This window comes from Plasmodium cynomolgi, chromosome 4 (genome assembly GCF_000321355.1).
Source record: "Plasmodium cynomolgi strain B DNA, chromosome 4, whole genome shotgun sequence".
NCBI classification, from domain to species: Eukaryota; Apicomplexa; class Aconoidasida; order Haemosporida; family Plasmodiidae; genus Plasmodium; species Plasmodium cynomolgi.
This window is the reverse complement of record NC_020408.1, coordinates 695,791-713,369: the sequence shown is the minus strand read 5'-3', so window position 1 is coordinate 713,369 and position 17,579 is coordinate 695,791. Positions and strand designations below refer to the sequence as shown.

Here is a 17,579-nt window from a genome sequence, read left to right as displayed (position 1 = left end):
CATATATTTTTTACTCGCGCTTTGATTTTGCTTCCTACAGTTTTTCCCTTCCCCACTGGTACATTTTTGGTGCACTTCACGCTGCTCTTTTTTTGTGCGTAGTACAGAACGAATGGCTCATTAATCCGCACGCACGAGCGGGTGGAGGGTTTGAATCCTGCTTCGTTCGTTTACCCGTTTGACCATCCGCTTCGAACCCGCTTGCTTCTCAACTGCCCCGCGTCACAAGACTGACCCGTTTTTATGGAGGCTGCGCAGCGTGGAAGCGCCCACCCTTTACAGCTCTTCCGAATAAGCGAAACTGCCAACCTAATGGTGGGAAATTATTTGCGCGTTTTCACGAAAGCATGAGCGCATCTGCGCGCCCACCGCTTCGCAAAATGAACAGAGCCAGAAAATGAACGCTGCCCCATCAGGGATAACCCAAATGTATCACAATGTGTAAAGTACTTACGGCTAAGCGAAGTTTGCTAAGTTTGCTAAGTTGGCGAAGTTGGCGAAGTTGGCGAAGTGGTGATATATCCACGAAAGGGTGAAAAAAAAAGGAGGTCGTCTTTCCTTCCTTTTGTGCCCACTTGAAGACGCGCATAAATCGAGGAAGGGGCGGTTTTCATATCGCCCAAGTGACAAACGTGTGTGAACTTCGGGGCACCCCGGGCCGCAGCTTCGACTGCGCGCAACACAGCCACGTTTGCAGTCTCCCATTTATCTGTACCAAGCGGTGAACCATAAATCGCTGCACTTGTTCACCACTTCTACGCCGCTGCTCATCTTCTACACCGCTGCTCATCTTCTACACCGCTGCTCGTCTGCTCCACCGCAACATGAACGGCAACCATGGCGAGCCGGGCACAGAAAGGGAGAATCGCTCCAGCGCCGACGAAGCGCCGAGGGCAGACGCCTTCTTCGACCCCAGCGCAGAGCAGTACCTAGTTATTTCCCCCCGACAAAAACTAAACCCAATCTTAAAAAAAATAAACAGAGTCCGATACAAATTTAGTAACATCATCCCGGATTTTTTAATCGGGAAGAATAACGCCTGCCTCTTCATATCGATGAAGTATCACAGACTGAGATCCAATTATTTAAAAGCGAGAATCGAAACGCTGTCCAATAAGTACAATAACCGAATATTGCTATGCCTCGTGGATATCGAAAATATAGAAAATTCTCTGGGGGAAATAAACCAGCTGGCCTTTTGTTTTAACATGACGTTAATATTATGTTGGAGTACCGAAGAATGTGCACGGGTGATTGAAGACTTTAAAATTTACGAGAAAAAAATTTCCTACATAAAGAACAACAAACTGACGTCGACGCATGCTGAGAAGATACACGAACTCTTGAAAAAAATCAGGTGCATCAACTCCTCCGACTGTGCAACCATCACGAACAAGTTCAAAAGTTTTAAAAATATTGTGATGGCTAAGAAGGACGACCTCATCAATTGCTCTGGTTTGGGCAACAAGAAAATACAGTCGCTCATATCTGCTTTTAATGACCCCTTTTTTTAGGAGCACACACACATACATATGTGTGCATGTATGTATGTGTGTTCGCATGTATGTGTGGGTGGGGGGTGCATTTCTGCTGACGGACACGCTCACGCGTAAAGGGTACCCTCCTGTGTGCACACACAAAAGAGATTTGCCATTTCGTCGCCAACACATGTGAACTGAAAGAACGACGTAGAACAGCCCCTTTAACCCATTCCACTGTTTTGCAATTTTAACGCCTGTCTTTCCTTTCACAAGAGCAAAAAAAACTTTTTAAAAATCCTCTATATACATGTTTCAAGAGTTACTTTTTCATAACGGCAGTTTAGAGTTCTTTAAAAACGGAGGTATAAATAAATATATATGTGTATTTGTGTATGTGCGTATATTTGTACGTGTGCATATTTATACATTTTAAATACTTAAATAGATATACACTTGGCGCACGTGAAGGAGCAGCAGCAGGTTGGCTAGCTGTATGCGTAAATATATGTTACCAATTAATGTACAAAAAAAAAAAAAAAAAATCTAGCTATTTTTATAAACCTTTTTTTTTTATGTCTACTTGGAGGTGCTCCATTTATTTTGTCCTTTCCCTTAGGATAGGGGGTGCATGGATTTATAATTCGCAGATGACTTGGGAAGGCCCTCATCCGAATATGACTGAAAAGGGGGAGTGCACGTCGGTTAGCGCGTGTGTGCATTGATATGTTCGTGATGCATATGTGTGTACTACATACGTACGGTATATACGCAAAAAAAACTGCGCGCAATCCGATCGTGAGCGCGTTCGCATTTCGCCCTTACTGCTTGACGCTCCTCCAGGGGGCTGGTTCACTTTCACGTTCGTCTTTTTGTCCGACTTAGATGGCATCTTGCTCATTTCAGGGTTACCCGCTGCCTCCGAGCTCTCATTGTTCTTTGAGGCTGAATTCGCATTTTTCTTGCTGGCATTTTTGTTCTCAGGTTCTACGTCTGTGGGGGGTATTAAAAAGGGGAATTTTCCTCACAGTGGTCGCTAACTCTCACAAGTGGTTGGCGTGAACGTGTGAGCAATTTACACAATCATACATGCGTCTCTCCAAACGCAATCGCATCTTCACATGCGCGTAGTGCGCTCGGCGCCACTCCTTGGCCAATCTTCCCTCCTTACAGTTTCCAAATGATACGGTGGAGTTCCCTCCTGGGGCGTTCGTAATTCTCGTGCTGGATCGATTTTTGATGAATGGGTTGTCTCTTACGTCTGTGAAAATGGAAGCGGAGAAGGGATTCCTCGGGAGGAGTCCATGTCGACGTTTGTACGTGGGAAGAAGCATGCGTGCATATACAAAAGTGGAGTCACGTGGGGTTCTCACCAACGAGCATAAAAAAACGCACACACAGGTCATGTAAAAAGGGACCACGCGGAAACATCCGTACAGGGGGGACTACGTAGTACAGACCCCCTGCCGCATGCGTGAGTGTGAGGTGCATCCCCTTACCCATTTTCCACGCCTTCAAAAGAGAGATAAAATAAGAGAACGCGATAAATATTAATTCACCGCTTAACTTTCTCTGTAGATGATTTAAAACGCAGGGAGCGCCGCTTTCCTCGCTTTCTTCTTCGCTTGCTTTCCTCAAGGGGGGATTCTTCAAAAGGGGAAAAAAAAAATACACCCAAAGGGGGAAACAATATATATGTGCATATATGTTCATCCATACGTACGTATAACCCTTTCGGGAATGCTATCGAATCTCTGCTAATCCAAAACACGCAGCGGCATCGCGCGGATCCTTCTGTAAGTGCGTGTGGGCTTATTCGAAGAGCCATACAATTTTACATACTCTGTGTTCTAAAGTGTTTGCAGGCGAGTCCAAAAAATGGGTTAAATTAAAATGGCCAAGTATTGCGCAGATCTTAAAAGTTAAAAATCGAAGATTCAAATGCTGAATGATGGAAGAAACTCATGCCACATAAAAGGGATTCCTTTCTACATAAACAAAATATCCTTTAATGTCTCCTTCCAAAAAAAATAAAATAAAAATAAAATATAAGGATACGATTTCTTTGCAAATTAAAAAGGTTCAAAATATGCCTGAAGAAAAATATGTTCATGATCACGTATCAAAATGCATCAAGAAAAAAAAAAAAAAAAAAAAAAATGCAAACAATGCATATACACAAATAATATGGTGCGCACTTTTAAACGTAAGAAAATGTCCATTTTTTCACTTTTGTTACCACGCGAAATGGAAAATTAACCACGCGTACACATATCCTGTGAGGGAGTACATTATACACTTACACATGGGACCGAAAAAGCGTCATCATCCACGTTGAATTATGTTTAAGCATAAAACTGTTTTTTGCCCCCCTTTTTAAGTTTTTTTTTTTTTTTTTTTTTTTTTTTTCGCGATAGCTACGTGCACAGTGTATAGGTACACTCTCGAACAGCTTTTCCTTTTGTCTCCCCCGTTCGAAATGTGCATATCGAAAGGATTAAAAAAAAAAAAAAGAGGTAAAAAAGGGAGCACCCAGGTGAGATCCTCGAAAGTGGTCGAACTGACCCAACCATCAACAGCAGCCCATCAACAGCAGCTCATCAACAGCAGCTCATCAGCAGCAGCTCGTCAACAGCGGCTCGTCAACAGCGGCTCGTCAACAGCGGCTCATCAACGGCAGCTCATCAAAGCGCTCCTCCGAGTAGCGCTCTGTTAGCGTCCTAGCGGGGAAGCACAAGTGTGATGTAGAATGTGGCAAGAAACAGAGAGCCAAATTGGAATCGTTAAAACCTTTTTCGAAACGTTCCTTTTGTGAGAACCGCTCCAGATAACGCTCCAACGGTGCCAACGATTCCGACGATTTCAACGCGCTCCTGGAAATGAGAATGCCAAATGGGAAAAAAGAAACCTTTTTGCTGCATACCTGCTTAGCTGTAAAAAGGCTCCCCGCATGCAGATGGCGTGGCGGTAACTGAATGCATACAGTCCATACGGTCCATACGGTCCATGCGGGGAGATAACCCCCTACATGCGCAGGCGATATGCATGTATGAATACGTGGCGGCACCGGGATTTTTGCCCCAAGTGAAAAAGGTCAGTTCAAAAAAAAAAATGGGCATGTCATGTATCTCCGTTCAAATCACCACATGGAAGTCGTTTCCCCATTTTTTTTTTTCTACATTATTGTGATACAGGGCACAGCGAATGGGGAATAAAACATAAATGTCAAATTATTAACACATATGGGGTATGTAATAATGATACTAGGTTCTGTAGTGTAGTGGTTAGCACTGCAGACTCTGACTCTGCAAACCTGGGTTCGAATCCCAGCAGAACCTCTATTGTGGTAATAATTAATTATTATTTGATTATCATTATTATTTTTTAATTATCATTATTTTTATTCTTATTGTCGCAATTGTGCTACGCCAGAATAAAAGTACAGTTTATTTTCCCCTTCCTCAAATTATCGTAGCGAAGCGGGGGGAGAAGAAGAAAAATATCTTCTCAGCCATTTATTTAACGAAATTTGTTCATTTTCCAGGGACATGCCAAATGCACTGTCACCCCAACAGTTCGACATGTATGCCTACATATATTATACTCTTCACGTATGTTTATTTTTCACCTTTTGGGTGACGTCTCTTCGAATCTCCTTTCACCCCTCAAAAAGGGAAGAAAAAAAAAAAAAAAAAAAAAAACCCAAAAGAGAAAACCGAGGCGACTCTTTTTTTTTTTTATGTATTCCATCTTTGCGCTTCATCAGTAGGAACAAAAAAACTAAGATTGCATTCTAATCTTCTTTAAAAAGAAAAAAAAAAAACCTTCACCACATGTTTTTTGAAAGTGAGAAGATCCTGTCCGGGTCTCATTTTTGCCCTCCCAACTGTCAACCAGTTTTGTCCCCCTAAATGTCACTTCTCCCGTTCGGGTGCCGCGCCCCACTTTTGGGAAGCTTCATTTGAGGGCAAAAAAGGCGAAAAAGGTGAAAAAGACGAAAAAGGCGAAAAAAGGCGAAAAAGACGAGAAAGGCGAAAAAAGACGAAAAAGGCGAAATACTCCTTTTGTCACCACGCTCACACGAAGGAGGAAGTATGCCCAAGGGTAACGCTCAAACGAATCCGTGTACCTCCCCAACAAAATGGAAGACGATACCAATGCAGTGTCAGCCCTGAGGTAGACTTCCCCAAAATGCCATAAACGATTTTGTGAACAAAAATCGAAAGGTCGATTTTCCCATATGTAGAATGCACAGCGTGTAAGACGCCTCTCAGCTTCTACCATAATGTGTGTGTGTGGAAGCATAGGAACTAACTCGTTAAGCGGAACTAACTCGTTAAGCGGAACTAACTCGTTGAGCGGAACTAACTCGTTGAGCGGAACTAACTCGTTGAGCGGAACTAACTTGGTAAGCCATCCTAGCATGGTTGGTTTGCTTACCTACCCTGATAGGCAAACGTAAGGCGAGAAAAGGTGCGAACTTGACTTGCCCCTCTGAGTTCCCCTCGCATGCAAAGTAAAAAAAAAATGTGTACTGTGCTAGTGAAAAAAAAAAAAATACACGTAATATAATCGCAAGGAAGCAAAAAAATATACTAAAGTGATAAAATGAGAAAGTGCCAAAGAGCCAAGCTGTAAAACTTCTAAAATGCTAAACTTCTAAAATGCTAAATTGTAAAACGCTAATTCGAAAACGCTAATTCGAAAACGCTAATTCGAAAACGCTAATTCGAAAACGCTAATTCGAAAACGCTAATTCTGAAACGCTAATTCTGAAACGCTAATTCTAAAGCGCTAATTCTAAAACGCTAAAAGCGTGAACGGACAAAATTTAATAAAAAATGTTAAAAACGGAATGCCCTTCCCCGGCTAGCCCCGCTTTTCCGTTTCTTCCCGTTTCCTAATGTATCGCTTGCCCTACTAAATGAAGGCACACAAACGCGACGCGCCTGACCCAGTGCCCACCACACAGCTCGAAGGAGAGCAGACCGCGTGACGCCGACCGGAACGCCTCTAACAAAGCGCAAATGAATCTTTACCTAAATGTGCTGCACGAAATAGAGGCGATCCTTCAAAGGTGCAACGGAGACGTGTATCAAAAGGTTCGAAAAATAATCGAGTACATTCGGAGGAACTACAGGGAAGACCAGGAGGAGGTGGTCGCGCCGAAGAAGGGCAATGCTGCAAAGAAGAAGAGAGCCAATTCGAGGAGGCGAGATGAAAAAGACACGAGCGCGGCGAAGCAGCCGGAGAAACTGGCAACGAAGCAGACGGCGAAGCTTACGACAAAGCTGACAGCGAAGCAGACGGCAAAGCTTACGACGAAGCAGACGACGAAGCAAACGGCAAAACTTACGACCAAGCAGGGCGAAAACGCGAACAGCATAAAGAACTACTTCAAAGTCGTAAAGAGAGAACCTCCACCTCCAAACCCTCATAATGCAGACACACGCGAGGAAGGTGACAAGACGGAAGGATCGTCCCAAATGGAAAAAAAAAAAAAAAAAGCACCATTCCACTGATTAATACCTTTTTCTTCTACGGAAATTATAACATTATAATAATCATATACTACATTATACACAAAGTAAATCTCCATAATGAGGAGGACATTTTTTCAAGTGATACCCACCATGAGGGAAGCCCAAATGGAAGTGCCAAAGATTTCATAATCCATAGTAACAAAAGCATTACACATATTATGTGTCCTCAACTGAAGGACAACGATTTCAAGGGATTGAACCAACTTGCAAAGGAAATACTAACGTACAAGGTGAACTCTCTTCACATATTTATTGTTGAGTCCTTTGATTCCTTGAATGATCAATTTAGGAAAATAATTATGAACAAAATGAAAAAAAGTAAAAATCTCATTTTCATCCACAGCACTGTTTGTTTGAATGATATTTATTTGGCCAATTGTCTATATGTCCGAATCCCCAAACCAGACAAACATTTATTCATTTCTCATTTTTTACATTTATCTCAAGATAAATACAAAATGGATATTCATAATAAGGATAGAAAGGAGTACCTGGAAAATATCATAAGCAGTTGCAACTATGATATTTCCCTCATCCTCACTATGCTGTACTTTATCAAGCTTAATAACTTCCCAGAGTTGAAAAAAATTATCAAACTTATTCTAAACACAAATATAAAAAAGCTAGTTTGTATTATACATAAATGTGTCATTTCAAAAAATTCCTTATTCTTAATTAGAAATATTTTATATTCCATTTTGTATACTTACAATTTTGACATGCATAATTTTTTTACTATTTTTTGCAAACAATTGATTTCTTTTCATAAAGACGATGATAATTATAAGAAGGAGATTTTTTCTTTGTTTTCAGAATATAGTTATTACACTTCTTTACATGACAATCATATTTGTTCCTTGGAGAGTCTTGCCTCCAAAGTGATCCTTGTTGAGCAGAAGTACATCACCACGTTGAATCCCGGTTCCCCCATTTCCGAGGACAAGGACGAACTCAGTACCAGCTTTCAGTCCGAGCCCGCGTGACAGCGCCACCCACGCATGCAACTAGGAAAACAACTGCGAATCCAACTACGAATCCAACTGCGAATCCAACTAGGAATACAACTACGAATACAACCACGAATACAACTACAAATCCAACTACGAATCCACCTGCAGGGGCCGAACCATGCCGGGGCAGATCCTCCTGCCGCCGCAAATGCAACTCCTAACTAGGAGAAAACTAAACAGAAATGACTGATTATTCAAACGGTTCACCAAATAGCCAAATGGAGAAAAAAAAAAAAAAAAAAAAAAAACACATCCACACATACATACACACAGCAGGGTGCACTTTAAAAACGTCTTCACTTCTGCTCATGGGCGAAGGAAAAATAGGATGACGCTCGCCTCGTAGGAGCCATCCGTACGTCGAATTCAATTCGAATACGCGGCACGGGGCGTTAAAAACATTTGGGGGCATGCCTATCTGCGCGGACACATGAACACACATGCGCATGTATGTATGCCCCAAACGGACGCTCGCGCAAGGCGAGTTCGATTAATTTTTTTTTTTTTTATACAAAAAAAGATACAAATTTTTGACACGCAAAAATGCCCCTTTGTTTTTTTATTCCTTGTTTTGTGCCCACGAATTATGGAAGCGCCTCCGTTGGAAGCAAGCATGGAGAAGCACTACGGCCCACTTCTAACTTATAACTTCGCACGTCGCACGTCGCACGTCGCACGTCGCACTTCACCCCGTGTGGCGCCGCAAAGCAGCATGCACACTCGCTTGTCCACCTAACTGCCAACATTTTGCAAGTAAGGCTAATCATTTTCGTACGCTATTCGAATCTTCTTCTTGCCTGCAAGGGGGGGAAAAAATGGGGGGAAAAATGGGGAAAAAATGTGAACCACACATGGTGCGCAAAAACAGCGGGCGAATGCTCAGAAGCCATTCCTTCCCCCGTGGGAGGCATTCCATGGAAGCACGCAACACGCAACACGCGGCAGCTGCGTGAATGGCATGCTCTCTGCCCCGGGTCTCTATAACACATCTGTATATCTTCCCCGTGAATGCCTACCCTTCTTGCCGCCTGCCTTGGTGCTCCTCTTCTTAGAGAAGCTTCCGTCGAACTCCTCCACTTCGTCTTCATCAAACAGCTTCCCTTCCTCCTGCAGAGTCCTGATGTGCTCGCCGTTCACGTACTCCTTCGCGCATTTTTGCTTCCGTTTTGCCTTCCTCCCTCGGGGCTCGTCCTCCAAATGTTCATCCTCCTCGTCGTCATCCACCTCCTCGTCGTCATCCACCTCCTCGTCGTCATCCACCTCCTCATCCTCATCCTCCTCCTCATCGTCATCCTCCTCCTCATCGTCATCCTCGTCGTCATCCTCCTCCTCATCATCATCCTCCTCCTCATCATCATCCTCATCTTCTTCCTCTCCTTCCTCTCCTTCCTCTTCTTCTTCCTCCTCCTCCTCCTCCTCCTCCTCCTCCTCCTGCTTCTCCCCTTGCTGCTTCTCCCCCTGCTGCTTCTTCCTCATCTTCACGCCCTGCGCGTCCTCCACCTCGTCGAACAGCTTCGCCAACTCGGAGTCCTTATTTTTAACCTTCTTTTTTGGGGTCAAGAATTTATACAAATTTCCATACACCCCACTATTCAGCCGGTTAAGCAATTCCTTTTCGACATTATTTAAAATGTTGGCTGCTTTGAGAGCCTTATTCTCCCGGGTCCTATCCCTTCTTTCTGTTTTCTTTTTAATGGGAACCAACTTTACTTGTTTTTGCAAAATTAATTTTCTACTCCGCTTTAAAATCTCTTTCATCCGTATATATCTCTTCATGCATTTTTTTATTTGCTTTATATTGTGGGTGTACTTCATTTCTTTATAGATAGTATTGAATGCTTCCTTTTTGTTTTGACTTAGCTGGATTCTGGTCCACAGGGAGCTTGGAAGGTGGGCCCTCTCAGGGTACTTTAAGTATAAATAAATTTCTCCCTTATCTAAAATGACTGTTCCGTAGACACTGTTACTTAGAGGGCAGTTCACCTTAGTGCATAGACCCGTAACGTTATATTCATTCATGCAGAACATCTGCGTCTGCGTTTTTTTTTTGAATGAGCATTTTCCCTTGCCCAGGATTTCCCACGTGATGGTGTCGTCATTCATTTTGGCTTCTCTTCCTCAAGCGGTGTGACGTGGCACAAATTACAAAGCAAGCAGTTTCTTCTTCTTCGCCACTGCTTTCAACGCTACGACACGTGGTGAACGGACGAGCGCACGCAAAAGGGTAGATTGGTCCTACCTCTTTTACAGCGTGCGATGATGCGCAATCAATTTATATGTACAGATTAGCTGGCGACAAATTATTTCCATCTCATATGCATATTATGCTTGCAGTCCAAACGAAGGATTCCCTTTTTCCCTTCTCGGTGATTCCCTTATAAATAGCTATTTACCTGTTTAAACAGTGCCCTCTCAACAGAGGCACCGCTTCGGTTTGACTGTTCCCTACCACTGGGGGGGTGGCATCCCAAAGGAATATATTCTGTATGTACCTTTATATACGCGCCTCTACAGTAACTCTGCGCTTGTATATTTAACCCTTTTGATTTTTTTTTTATTTTTTTTACTTTTTTTTTTCCTCTTTGAAAAAATGCTCATCTCATTAGCAAAGCGCATTTATTTCTTTATTTTTTCCCGAAAAAAAAAAAAAAACTCGCGAACTCGGGATTACCCATTCACAGTGCAATGTTACATAATAGTGGGCATTTTTATTTACATAATATGCACCGCGTAATTTTCTGTTGTTTTTTCTTTCTCCCCCGGGAGGAGAACAAAATAGCTCAGTGCTTTCAAACATGAACATATAAAAATAATCTACCTAGGAAATTATGTACCACTGGGAAAAAGGGGGCCTATTTTTTTTTCCTGACCAATTGGTCATACAATTTGAATTCTCCGTTGTGGGTCGAAGCGATGCGACTTCAGCTTAACTACCAATTGAGGAAAGCAAAATTTGGTTCCACCCTTGACGGGTGAGTCGGAAATTTTTTCCACATTACAAAATGGCGTTTTTTTTCACGTGGACGCGGAGGAAACAGGAAGGACTGCCTGCCTGGCGCTGACACTAAATGATGCATAAAAATTAAAGGCGTATTATACCATTGGCACATCTCCAAATGGCCTACATGTAGAGGGGCGTACTCAGATATAACCTCTACGATGTGCCCCCTTGACTGACAGCTCCCTTTACAATGTCCCTCGACAGCCTCTCTAAAAGACGTGATCGTAAAATCTTCACAGGGTTGCCATCTATAACTGTATTCGCCCAAAGGGGTTGAAAAATCTCAATCTTGTAAAAAAAAAAAAATACGCCACAGAGAAGAAAATATGCGTCATGCCCCCCAGCTGTAAGCTTGTAAGTATGAACAACCCCGCGCCACCACCAAGAAGTCGTGACTTAGGAAGCGCCCCCCCCTCCTCATGGTTAATTTAAAATTGAGCTATCATCAGTTGGCAAACAAAATAAGTAAGGATGTAAGTAATAGTGTAAGTACGAGTGTAAGTAAGAGTATACGTAAGAGTGTACGTAAGAGTGTACGTAAGAGTGTACGTAAGAGTGTACTAAGAGTGTACTAAGAGTGTACTAAGAGTGTACGTAAGAGTGTACGTAAGGGTGTAAATCAAAAGTATAACAAACGCAATTGAGCAAAATTACGAATTAAAAAAAAAAAAAAAAACGAATTCGCGCATCCATTTGGGTTTCTGTGCATATGTGCACTTGTTTAATTCTGTTTTTTTTTTTTTCCCGCATGCAAAGTAGCTACAAACGTGTGGCGACAAAGAGCAACAACGTGGGATAGAGAAGCTAACGAGTGGACCTGCATACAAAGGAGCACGTACACACGTAACAACTCTGTGCAAATTAATTTGACATTGATTAACTTATCATTTGCTATCTCACGGGAAAAAAAAAGCCAGTGGGACAATGGGATAGTTATAAAAATGCGACCTCGCAGTAATGACGAAATGAGATGTAGTAGGGGCACGCGGAAAATTGGATCGACCTACCTTATATCCATACACCGCATGCGCGCACTCACGTATGTCTACTGCAATTATCCGAGCGCTTCTCGATCCTCGCCTTCTTCGCGGAATCCTTCTGTCGTTGGTAATTTTGTTTTCTCTTAATTCTGCGTGAAATTTTTTCTGGGTCTTCTTCGGGGAGTCCAAACACCCTGAGCAAACTCGCGCGCAAGCATTCGGGACAGTTCTGCAGTTTTGTGAAGAGGTGTATTAAGAAAGGGGGTGGAGTAGAAACAGTGATTCCGTATTTTTTCCACAAGTGATCCGATCCTTTGGGTGTGACCCTTTGGGTGCGACTCTGTGGGTGCGACTCTGTGAATATAACTCTGTGGGTGTGACCCTGCTCTCTGCGTGGCAGCCCGATCTGTGGGCACACCAGAAGATCGCCCCCCCCCCTCCCGGACAACACTTACCCTAACATTTTTTTCGCTCTTTATTTCCGATTCGCTAATTTTGGGATAGTTCCTTAAAATTCGAATGAAGCCTTTATCGTCCCCACATATGATGGTCTGAGCAAAAATTAAAAAAAAATATTTGCGCAAGTTGAAAGGCAAATGGTGAACTCAGAAAGGTGTACATTTTACAATTTTTGTGCACACAAATATGCGCCATGGGATTCCCATTTCGACAGAAAAATTAAAGCAAACGGTTCGATGCTAAACGTATCAATTTGGTAATCCACGTAGGGGGTATATCCATCCACTGGCCTGCACAGGGCTGTACCCCCCTGACCACTTTTCCACTGCGCCAAATGACCATACCGTCATGGAACTATTCGAGGCAAGGACCTCCACGGACTTCCCACAAACACTCTCCGAAATATAATTCAGAAATTCTCCGTCACGTAAAGAAAAAAATAAAAGAGCACCAAAATCAAAACTTTCTCCACTTATATTATTCTTTAATTTTTCATCTTGGATATTATTTTTTAATATTCTGGTCTTAAATATTTCGCTTCTGTCCCTTGTACTCATGCGCATGTTCCTCGTGGCGATGTCGCGTGCCTCTCCTCTCTGCGTGTTCTGACAATCTGCATAATTGAAAAAGCTTTCGCACAGTCTTATCCTCTGTAATCTGCTCGAGCTGTATAGACACAGGATCTCTGCCATCAAGCTGTGGTTGCACAGGTCCGGGTCTCTCAGCCCTGCCAACAGGGGAAAAGGGGGGGTAACAGGTTTTGGTGTAAAAATGTACTGCGCATAGGTGGACGTAGATCTGCATAGATGGACGAAGATCTGCACTGCATAGACGGGTAGGATGAGGTTCCCCCTCTTCCAAGGGTGCAGAAAAAAAACACACCTGGGACATGAATGGCATACATCTTCTTCAGCACACTTGCGTCTAACTCCCAAAATTCTATCAAGTCCCACGATATTGTAAAGAACTTTTTGCTTATCTGGGGTGGGAAGTTAAAAAAAAAAAAAAAAAAAAAAAAACAATGATTCCACAATGCTACATTACGTATGTTATCTGCCCACAAATTAAAGACAAAGTTGTTCGATCTTCTTTTAACCCTCGACAGGTATATTTTAAAGCACAGGGTACTCGTCCGATGTGTGCATCATCACATTTATGTGCGTATCTCCATGCGTGCAAATGTCCGTATGCACTTCACCTGGTTGTGGTACACCTTTCCATTTATGGGGGATGGGTGCTAAAGGGAGTTGCGAACGAGGGAAAAAATTCGTATAAGAAGCGTTATGGGAATGGGAAAAAACTGCAACAGGGATAGGTGAGCATACAGGCAGCGCTTCGATCGACATGCCTCCCTCGTGAGCACCTCTCCCCCACCCACTCACATGCACTCATTCCAGTTCCTTACATCGTAAAACACAAAAGCTGTGGGCTGAAACGTGTACGTGTTTTTAACCTTCTGTCTCGTCTTCTTCAACAAGTCGTAAATTCGTAGCGAGGACCCCTCCTGCTTTATCTAAAAAGGTAAAAAAAAAAAAAAAAAGAAAAAGACCTGTCCGTGTTTGTCCAAATGATGTCAACACAAACGGAGTGAAGTTAAGAAGAAGCACTAAGCACATGGAAGGGGGGGAAGGGAACAGTTCAAATAACAGCAGTAGAAACCTTCTGTAAATGTAACGGTATTGGTCAGACCAACGGCCACCCCCTCGAGCACATTACCAACAGCTTCGAAATGAGCAGCTCCAGGAACTGCATTTCCTTCCTTGGCAAAATCGATATGGTCGTTTCGACCTGATGTGGAAAGTAAAAAAAGAGGAGGAAAAAGATTCACGACTTAGCTTTTCCAATTTTTGAGCATACAACAAAGTATATACACACGCAGAGAAGTGGGCACTTCCCAAAAGGTATAAAATCAGAACATACAAGTCTCTCTCCGTTCTCTATGTCAAACAAAGCCAAAGGAATGGTGTTATTTATGGGTTGCTTAAACATGGCCACCAATCCGTCCGAAACTCTGCAAAAAAAGGGGAGTGATGTTTTCCTTTTTAATGATGGGTGGGAGGAAGTACATACAACAGTTCAATTCTATGTCTGTGCCGATATGTTCTTTTTTTTTTTTTTTTTTCTCTCCTTGGGGAATGCACATATTTGCTCATACTTCAACCCGACTGCTTATATGCACACATGTTCGTTCACCACAGATGCACATGATCACATAAAGAGACTTCTCCCCCACCTTTTACCCACCTGATTTCCTGAAATTCTTCTTCTATTTCAAACACCTGCTCATATGTCCTCATGTCCCAAAAGGTGTACGAGTTGGTGTTTAGGTTAGCAGCTCCTATTCGTCCGTTTGTCTCTTCAGGGGGGGGAGGGAAAAGGTGTCGATAAGAACATGAACTCCGTGTTTTCGTCGGGAATGGATGTGTGGATGTATGCGTGGTAAGCGTTTCCTCGTTCTCATCCATCCACGCATACAGCCACGCATCCACTCCCCACATGGTATGGCCAAACAGGCGCTCATCGGGATGCCCTCTTCCCATTTTCGTACCGCAGAACTCAAAGAAGGCGGGGTGACTCAGGATGACCTTTTCTGTAAAGAGGGAAAAAAATGCTTAAACAGGGGTGGTCTGGGGAAATGCACCCGGTATGGTGCACCAAGGTAGGGCACACCCATGTATGGTGCACCCTGGTAGAGCACACCCCTGCGATATTTGTTCGCTCCCCATTTTGCCTCCCTCCATGGTCGTAGAGCAGGGGTTACCGAACAGGGTGCCAAGTTTGGACGAGTCCGTTTTTCCTATCTTTAGGTCCTGTTGGCGGAAAAAAAAAACCACAATTGGCATGTGCTACACAGCTGGCATGTGTTACACAGATGGCATGTAATACACAATTGGCACGTAATGCACAATTTGCCACAAATCGATATAATTTGACAAAGTCCCATCTTTCGCGACCACGCCTATGGGCAAGCCGCTCCGCTCTCCCCTCCGCCTTACACAGCAATCGATCACTTTGCACTGCAGGTGGGCCGGGAAAGACGCGTACGCCACGATCAAAGTGTTGTTATACGAATTGTGCACAATCGTGTGAACCACTGAATAACTGCTCGGATTAATTTCACACAAAAATTTCCCATTCACCACATCGTAAGCTCTAGATATACCAGAAATTAACAAAACAACGATAACATCGTTTGCCAAAACGATTTCCTTAATAGGAGAACGTTCAATTCCCAAACCATTAACTGGCATATTCTCATATATGTCAATTATTTGTATGGTCTTGTAATTACAGCATATGTTCTTCTGAATCACTTTGCTTTTATTTATTTTGGATGATAAACTTCTCGGGATATTATTTCCATATTTTTTGCGTTCTTTCATGTATTCCAGCATTTGCGAAAAAAAATGGAGTATTAAAGGGTTAAAAAAGAAGAAAAAGGAACACGCGGGATCCGAGAAGGGTTGACAACAAAAGGAGAGTAACACGGCGAGGGTAGACTAATGTGTGGGGGGATGCTCCCCATGTATAAGTACGCGATGTGCTTAATGTACGTGATGTGAGTGATGCACGTGATGTGCTTAATGCACGTGATGTGAGTAATGCACGTGATGTGCCTAATACACGTGATGTGAGTAATGCACGTGATGTGCCTAATACACGTGATGTTCGCTTGTCTGGGGAACTATGGGTGTGATGCTCTTCGCAGGTGAGACCACATGCTCACGGGGAACTGGGGAGCAAGGAGGTTGCACAAACTGCAGCGTGTCCTTGCGAGTTGTTATATTTGTCTATCCGGAAACAATTCAGACGCGAAAGGGTAGAGAGGTGGAGAAGCGAAAAGGCAAAGAAACAAAAAGCTGAAAAGGCGAAGAAACAAAAAGGCTAAAAAGGCGAAGAAACGAAAAGGCTAAAAAGGCGAAGAAACAAAAAGGCTAAAAAACGAACAAAAAGAATGGGGCGCCTACACGTGCCCCAAGGAACATACCCACGGTGGCACAAATGAACCAAGTAGAACAAACAAATAATTTCACAAAAATATGCTTGTCACATAAAATACTTTAAAATGACAATTAAAAATTAAGGCGAGTGTTAAAAAGGAGGGGACCCTGGCGCGTAAATAAAAGCCATGGTGCGCAAGTAAAGTCCCTGGCGTGCAAACAACCCCCCTTGCACCTGCTCATTTATGCGCGAGGATATGCGTGCAGCTGGCACACTGACGGGTTTGCATGCAGCTATGCGTACATACAACCGCGTAAGGCTGCGGGTGACTTGTGTAAACCGCAGGGGGGCTACTCCAAAAAAGGGGGACAGCCTCACAAAAAAGGGACAGCCTCACAAAAGGGGGGCAACGCCACAAAAGGGGGGCAACGCCACAAAAGGGGGGCAACGCCACAAACGAGGGACAACGCCACAAACGAGGGACAACGCCACAGATAATTACCAATTGGTGGCTTCAAAAAAAGAGTTGTAAAAATGCGCAAACACAAAAAGATGGAGGGGTGTCCCCTCACATAGCTTGGGGAAGAGCAAAACGAAATATATTTGTGCATAGAGATAGTAGCACAAAGTACACCCACATGTTGACATAAACATACACGCTCGTGACCTCCTTAAGGGGGGTTACAACCAAGAGGGTACTCCTACATGGGGGCACGCTTGACGGAAGGCGGGATACCAGGTGCATGCGTGTTGTGCATACATATGCGCACGTGTGTACACGCTGAAACAATAGCTGGGCTGCTACGTTTTTATTATCTACACAGGCGGACAATCATCTGCTTTTTCTTTATTTCTCTCATTCATTCCTTTTTTAAGCAACACATTCATCCTATCTTGTCCCGTAGTATTTGTCTCTAAGAGATTTAAATGTATTTTTTTTTTTTTTTTATCCTTTTTTTATAGAGGCATTTTTTCCCATTTCGTTGTTTTGCTTGAGGAAGACCAAACGTGTGGGAAAAAAGGAAAAAAAAAAAAAAAAGGCAGCACATTCAACAGAGCCTATTCGTGTGTACGTACTTTAAAAAAAAAAAAGAGAAACCGACGAAATAACGTTCCATAATGATGGCGCAATTCCTAATCTGAACAGAACAGACCAAAGATTTTTT

The 17,579-nt window shown here is 43.1% G+C and overlaps 5 protein-coding genes and 1 non-coding gene across 6 annotated transcripts; 3 read left to right on the top strand and 3 right to left on the bottom strand.

The window, feature by feature from the left end:
* Nucleotides 1-824: 824 nt before the first annotated feature.
* PCYB_042680 (ERCC1 nucleotide excision repair protein) lies at nucleotides 825-1,455 on the top strand (the record flags this gene model as incomplete). The annotated part of the gene is made up of 1 exon (XM_004225417.1): nucleotides 825-1,455. A coding segment is annotated over one exon (631 nt), but the record flags the coding sequence as incomplete, so codon positions are not given.
* Nucleotides 1,456-2,093: 638 nt separating this feature from the next.
* On the bottom strand, nucleotides 2,094-2,739 carry PCYB_042670 (hypothetical protein; the record flags this gene model as incomplete). Its single annotated transcript, XM_004225416.1, has 3 exons — nucleotides 2,094-2,159; nucleotides 2,335-2,471; nucleotides 2,650-2,739. Coding segments are annotated over 3 exons (291 nt in total), but the record flags the coding sequence as incomplete, so codon positions are not given.
* A 2,005-nt stretch (nucleotides 2,740-4,744) lies between these two features.
* PCYB_042665 lies at nucleotides 4,745-4,816 on the top strand. Its single transcript has one exon. It is a non-coding gene; the product is annotated as a tRNA-Gln (tRNA).
* Nucleotides 4,817-6,505: 1,689 nt separating this feature from the next.
* On the top strand, nucleotides 6,506-8,004 carry PCYB_042660 (hypothetical protein; the record flags this gene model as incomplete). The annotated part of the gene is made up of 2 exons (XM_004225415.1): nucleotides 6,506-6,883; nucleotides 7,117-8,004. 2 exons carry the CDS (start codon nucleotides 6,506-6,508, stop codon nucleotides 8,002-8,004), a joined length of 1,266 nt encoding a protein of 421 aa, XP_004225463.1.
* A 786-nt stretch (nucleotides 8,005-8,790) lies between these two features.
* On the bottom strand, nucleotides 8,791-10,134 carry PCYB_042650 (MAK16-related protein; the record flags this gene model as incomplete). The annotated part of the gene is made up of 2 exons (XM_004225414.1): nucleotides 8,791-8,828; nucleotides 9,048-10,134. 2 exons carry the CDS (start codon nucleotides 10,132-10,134, stop codon nucleotides 8,791-8,793), a joined length of 1,125 nt encoding a protein of 374 aa, XP_004225462.1.
* A 1,933-nt stretch (nucleotides 10,135-12,067) lies between these two features.
* On the bottom strand, nucleotides 12,068-15,866 carry PCYB_042640 (hypothetical protein; the record flags this gene model as incomplete). Its single annotated transcript, XM_004225413.1, has 12 exons — nucleotides 12,068-12,241; nucleotides 12,468-12,563; nucleotides 12,816-13,198; nucleotides 13,354-13,450; nucleotides 13,670-13,708; nucleotides 13,877-13,984; nucleotides 14,188-14,259; nucleotides 14,392-14,482; nucleotides 14,716-14,827; nucleotides 15,020-15,061; nucleotides 15,233-15,281; nucleotides 15,468-15,866. 12 exons carry the CDS (start codon nucleotides 15,864-15,866, stop codon nucleotides 12,068-12,070), a joined length of 1,662 nt encoding a protein of 553 aa, XP_004225461.1.
* Between the last annotated feature and the right edge of the window lie 1,713 nt (nucleotides 15,867-17,579).